The 6,154-nt window shown below is 34.9% G+C and overlaps 1 protein-coding gene across 2 annotated transcripts in view; it reads right to left on the bottom strand.

The window, feature by feature from the left end:
- GOPC (golgi associated PDZ and coiled-coil motif containing) overlaps positions 1–6,154 on the bottom strand; it is a 55,014-nt gene that overhangs the window by 15,666 nt on the left and 33,194 nt on the right. Inside the window, exons 2-3 of one of the 2 annotated variants that reach the window (XM_019668297.1) lie at positions 2,195–2,359; positions 658–681 (exon numbers count right to left, since the gene is read on the bottom strand). In XM_019668297.1, coding sequence (XP_019523842.1) covers positions 658–681; positions 2,195–2,359 — 189 coding nt within the window. The remainder of the gene's footprint in view (positions 1–657; positions 682–2,194; positions 2,360–6,154) is intronic. The other variant, XM_019668298.1, reaches the window with a different exon arrangement.

The following is a 6,154-nucleotide window of genomic DNA, read 5'->3' on the forward strand; positions in this document are numbered from 1 at the left end:
ACCTGTTTATCATTAGTAGGTAAGAACCAAGAATTTCACTGTGTATTTAGATAGCCAAACAGTGTCTTTTCAAAAGAAGTGAAGCCATATGACAAGCTGGAATCTGATTAGGTTGGGGTAGTGGGAAAAAATATTAAGAATGTATGCACTGTTATTTTCTAAAATAAATTATGGTAAATGGTTTCAAAATTCAGTTGTAAAGGCCACACAATTACTTTCAAGACTTCTGAAAAGTGACACCACACGCAGTGAATGAATGAGACACCACATGCACATTCTCTCTCTGGGAATAAATTCACATAGAAAAGGAGGAAAAAGCTGGGCCTGCTTAATATATTTTCAAAACACTCAAGTGGGAAAACCAACTGCTCTTTTGAAGTAGAGGTGTGAGCAAGCTACTAGGCTCAGAAGTTGTCAAAAATTGATAAGCTCTGCAAATAATGGCCACAAATCACAAACGAAAGAAAAATCTTTAACAACAGGTAATAAAAAAAGAGCAATGGGCCACCCACTGAGCTTTTCAGGTACTGGCACATTAAAAAATTGCCATCATTAACATCATTTTCAAATACAAACTGACAACATGTAATACACAAATAAAACACCAAGAACACTTCAGCATGACATATAAAAGCAAAACAGAAATGGCATACTTACCAGCTCCTCCACAGAGGGGACAGACTTAAGATATAAGAAAAAAGTTTTATAATTAGAAGAAAATCAAATAAATGAATTTATCTAGTGGTATAATCATTACAAGGAAAATTCCCATGTTGAATATCATTTGGGTAGTTTATTAGAACAAATATATTTGCAAATCCATAAGCAATGGTAACTATATAGTATTAGACTAAAATTTTTTGTTTTATGAACATTAGTCAATAATACACCTGGTTCAGTGTCATTCCACTATAGCAGCCTGTTTCAAATCTAATGTTAAAACTTCAGGTAAATTCTTTTCTAGTGAAAAAACACATTGTTTTTTCAATGTTAATATAAAATATTCCAAAGAAGCAGTTATCAGATGCATGTCAGTTAAATAAAGCACTACTTGGATTAATAGAATTTCAGGATTTAAAAGGACTTTAGGAGAATGTAAATATTTAAATAAATTCTAACGTATCAGTATTAGAAACTAATTAACCAATTAAATGGAATTAACTGAAACCAAGTAAAACTTAAAAATGTATCATTCTCATCACCAAAATCATTTTATCTCCTGCCTCTCCCAAGCTCTGACTTATTTCTTGCTGTGTCCCCTGTAGTTAGCAAAGCCTCTGGCACATTGCACATACTCAATACATTCTGAGGTTAAACTGAAATGAGACTTCAAAAATATCTATTTAAACAACCTACATTGATCAAGAAGGCAATGGTTAACTGTGCAAAATTTATACAATGAAACATTATGCAAAATAACAAAGTGTTCAAGTGGCAGGAAAAACGCTTGTAATATATTAAGAGCAAATGAAACAATGTGCCACTGGTTGGCACCCAGGTCCATTTTCCCCTTCTTCCTTATTAACAGAACTCCAATTTAAATGGCGGTGACCATGTGACCAACTAAGAGACTGACACGCAGCTAGGGGACAGCCAAAGAGATGGCTAAATTGATTGGCACAAACAGTTGAGAAGGAGTTCATGAAAAGTCCTTTAAAGAAGGCTCATGCAGCTGGGAGGCATCCTCTTGCCCTTGCCTTAGATTCCCCCTTCTGCCTGCCTGGAATGAACAAATCCTGAGGACAGAAATCATGAGCTAAAAACAGCAGAGCACAATAACAAAGGGAACCTGGATCCCTGATATCTGTGGAGCTGCCATATCAGCTCTGGACTGTCTGTCTCAGGGCTTCTTTTTAATTGAGAGAAAATAATTTGTACTATTCAAGAATAATCCCAATGTTACTTGGGATTTGTGTTATATGCAGCTGAACTTAATCCTAAATGATGCAGTAGCGCAAAAACTGTTTATATGTTATGATCACAAATATCTTTTAAATATGAAAAATAGCCTATTCTAAGTATCAGCCTATTCTAAGATCATCTCTGGGTGGTCATCCTGACCTTCACATTTCCTATTTTCTAAATTTCCCACAATGCACACAGATTACCTTTTACAATTAAAAAGCCTCATTAAAATTGTCCTCTCTGTCCTCTAAAATGCACGTAAGTCTATGTTACCCTATAAACTACTTACCAATTTTGCCTTAATGGTACCAGAGTCGACACTTTGGCCAGTTTTGGCATGAAGCTGAAGCTGAATAGAGTGCAACTGTAAAAGCTGCTCATGTACTTCTTTCTCCAGTACAACCTTCTCTGCTTGGGTCTCTGTCAGTTCAGATCTCAGATCCACCAACTGTGCCTTATAAAACAACAAGAAAAAACATTAAGTATGCTTAATTTCCTTTATTTTGACTCTAATAATTATTATGCAAGAATGACAGACTCTTTGAAATGAATAGATGAACACTAGACAACCATATCTGACTAAGCTATACGACATCCATCTACACTGACACAAAATCAATAGTACAAGTAAGACATTGGAGTGGCAAGAGAGCTCTACATAAATAGCATCTTCTAATAACACAGAATGCTACTTCATTTTACCTTGCTTACTTTAAGAAGGCTTTTCACTGTTTCACCTTCATTTACAAGGTTTATGAAAGTATACAGGTATGGGGTAGATCATCATCCTGTAGAGACAATATGTGCTATAGTGATCGACTAACATTAATAGTTTACTAGAGGAGAGGCCAGAAAAGTGGTGCTTGGTCTTCACCCTAGACCACACGAGCCAAAATCAGCCTAACCACTGCCTAGTAGTTACTTTAGGTGCTAAAGTATGAGCTACCAAGGCTACAGTGGGTCTGAAGGTCAGAGTTAGCACTAAGCTACAGTTAATAGTTAACACAGCAGAACAACTCATCAGGCCCACTTACCCATTCAGCTTGAAGCTATTCATTTTTCACAATTGATACAGTGTTTTACAACTGTGCACAGGATGTGGATCTCTTGTGTGTGGGTTTGGCCTTCCCAACTAGCCAAGAGATTGAAGATCAAGGCAAGGCCTTAGTTTTCTATTCAATTCAACGTAATTTTACTAAGCATCTAAGGGCCCAGAACTATGTTGGCACAATAAGAAAAAAATTGTGGAAAATACTTTCAAAATTATAGATAATTATTTATGCCCTTGAGAAGCTTTCTTATCAACTGAGGTGATAAATATACAAGCAAACCAAGTAAGGAAAATATGGCAAGTTACAGATATATTTAGAATTGGTCTGGATCCAAGGAATTCAAAGTAAAGGAAGGTTTAAAGGTTAGTGAAGATAGAGTTTAGAAGGGCTTTGAAGGAAAATGACAAGGACAAAATAGAAGCAGTAAAGCAGTCTACAGATGGGAAGATTAGCAGAAGCAGAAAGACTAGAAGCAACTCAGGTAAATTCTCTGAGTAGAGAGACCACAGAATCTGTCTCTATATCCCAAATGCACCACCCAGTGCTTAGTACATATAAGATGCTTAGCAAATATCTTGAAATTGAAATGACTTCTAATACTAGCCCTGATTCCAAATAAATCATTCTGTCTCCATTCAAGTTTCCCCAATTTTAAAATAGGGATAATATCCATGGCTTTGACTATTCTGAAAAGATTATTAATCTTATATATGAAATCACTTACTAGAATATGAAGATGTTATTATCAAGGAGCTTAGACTACCAAGGGGAGTTTTACAGACTGGACAAGACTGGAAGTGAGTCTAGACACAATGAGTGGCTTTGGATGTTAAACCAAAACTGAGATTTAATCTGATAGGAAATCACTACAGGCTCTCAGAGACATTTTTGTTTTTAATAATGGCTTTATTGAGTTATAATTCACATACCATAAAATTCACTGGGTTAAAGTATGCAATTCAGCGGTTTTTAGTATAGTCATAGAGTTCTACAACCAACATAATATTTGCAGCTAAAGAGGTGAAGACAAGGACACTTAGCAACACCTTATTGTAGACGTTATCATGGTAACTGTAAATAAAAAGAAAGCATTTTATAATGCTAGAAGGAAACTGTCAGCAACAGTTACAGACTGGACATCCAGTGGAAGGTTAGGTCAACAATAACTCAAAGATTTCAAGTTCAGAGAGCAGTGAAACCATTGATGGGAATACTAAGATTAGGATGATAGCTTATTTAGACATGAGGGGGCAAGCAATGAGTTTTACGTTTTAGACATACTGATTGCTGTGTCAATCATGATATAATCAACAAACTATCCTGCAGAATGTTGGAAATAAAAAAATAAATAAATAACCAAGTGATAAATTGGTACTAGGCGCAAAGAGATGTGAATTAATATCCTAAAACTGAGTTAAGAGAACAGATGACCAAGGACTGGGGCTTGGGTAATAACCAGTCAGGGGGGTGGCCTGAGAAGTAGAAGAAAATAGGTGGCATGCTATAAACCAAACCAAAATGCTCCATAAACATAAACACTACGCTGCATCTTGTTTGTTTTTAATTACTTTCTGGAGATCACTCCTTATCAGAACTTTCTAATTCCTTTTTAATAATTTTGTATTTATGTATACATAACTTACATGGGAGAAGTACACAAACAATGAATTACAGAAGATAAACATACCCATTTAGCTCACTGAGATAAAGAAAGAGAGCAGTACTAGCACCCCGGGGCTCTCCTTGCGGCCCCGGCCCAAGCACTACCTCCGCTTTTCCTCCAAAAGGAAACCATCAAAGCAATACCCTGAATTCTTACCACTACAGTTAGTTTTGCCTGTTTTGGAATGTTATATAAATGAAATGATATAGTATGCACTCACTTTTGTCTGGCTTTTGCCTAGAGAGTATGTTTATGAGATTCATTCATGTTCTGTGAAGCTGCAGTTCATTTTCATTGCTATATGGTATTCACTAAATCAGCGGTTCTCAACCTATGGGTCGCGACCCCTTTCACAGGGGTCGCCTAAGACCATCAGAAAACAAAAAGATATTTACATTACGATTCATAACAGTAGCAAAATTACAGTTATAGAGTAGCAACAAAAATNTTACAGAATCTATAAATCCTATGAAAATATGGTTACATTTGTTGACGAGATGTGGGGGACACTTCTTTATATGAGACGAGACTCAAAGATCTACCATAGCACCAGGAAAAATTGTTTCTCTCGAGCAAATGGCAAATGATAGTTTCTATTGCATGGGTACTGGTTATTGTAATTACTTCCCTTTTTATCCAGGATATTAAGATGCTGAGATATTGAAGCAAATTTTTAGCAGTGCATGGATTATATTATGGTACTAATTTAACTGTCTGCTTTGGTCTACCATTTTGACAACAGTACACCAATATATGCTATATTTAAACATCAATATATAATATATTCAAATACAAGGCAGTGAGTACCACAATCTTAAATATTTTTTAAATGCACAAGCTAAAACGAATGATAACTACCAAATGTTGAATATATTTATCACTTTTTTGATTAAAAGTATGTTATCATATATGTGCTAAACAAGAAAGATTCGCAGGCTTTTTTAACTACTGAAAAAAAGTAACCATTAGAACAAATTCTTTTGTTTTTAAAGAATTTGAAGAAATAGTAATCTAGGCTCTTCCATTTATAACAATTTTGGTATTATTAAAATGTCAATTTATTCCGGAACCTGTTTCTTAAAAGAGCAGGAATCAGTTCCAAAATAAACCACAGTTTGGATAACATGAAAAAAACTCTTTTTGATGACATTTATTGAGGTTAATGCCGTTTGTTTCAGAAAAAGTGTTTCTAAAAGACCAATAATTTTTTGGTTTATGGGCTAAATAAACTTTATATTGAGAATTATCTACTTACAATTACTTTAATGAGCTTATACAATGAGAAACATATTAAGCTACCATTCTGCTTTAATGATTCAAACCCCTAATGAACCTGACAGACTCTCAGGCCTGAAATTAACAGATGCAAGTGAGAAAAGGACTGAGAAAACGGAAGTTAATCGCGTTAGATTAAAAAAAAAAAAATTTTTTTTTGGTTGACCTGTTTATCATTAGTAGGTAAGAACCAAGAATTTCACTGTGTATTTAGATAGCCAAACAGTGTCTTTTCAAAAGAAGTGAAGCCATATGACAA

This window comes from Hipposideros armiger, unplaced genomic scaffold (assembly GCF_001890085.2).
Source record: "Hipposideros armiger isolate ML-2016 unplaced genomic scaffold, ASM189008v1 scaffold_523, whole genome shotgun sequence".
NCBI classification, from domain to species: domain Eukaryota; kingdom Metazoa; phylum Chordata; class Mammalia; order Chiroptera; family Hipposideridae; genus Hipposideros; species Hipposideros armiger.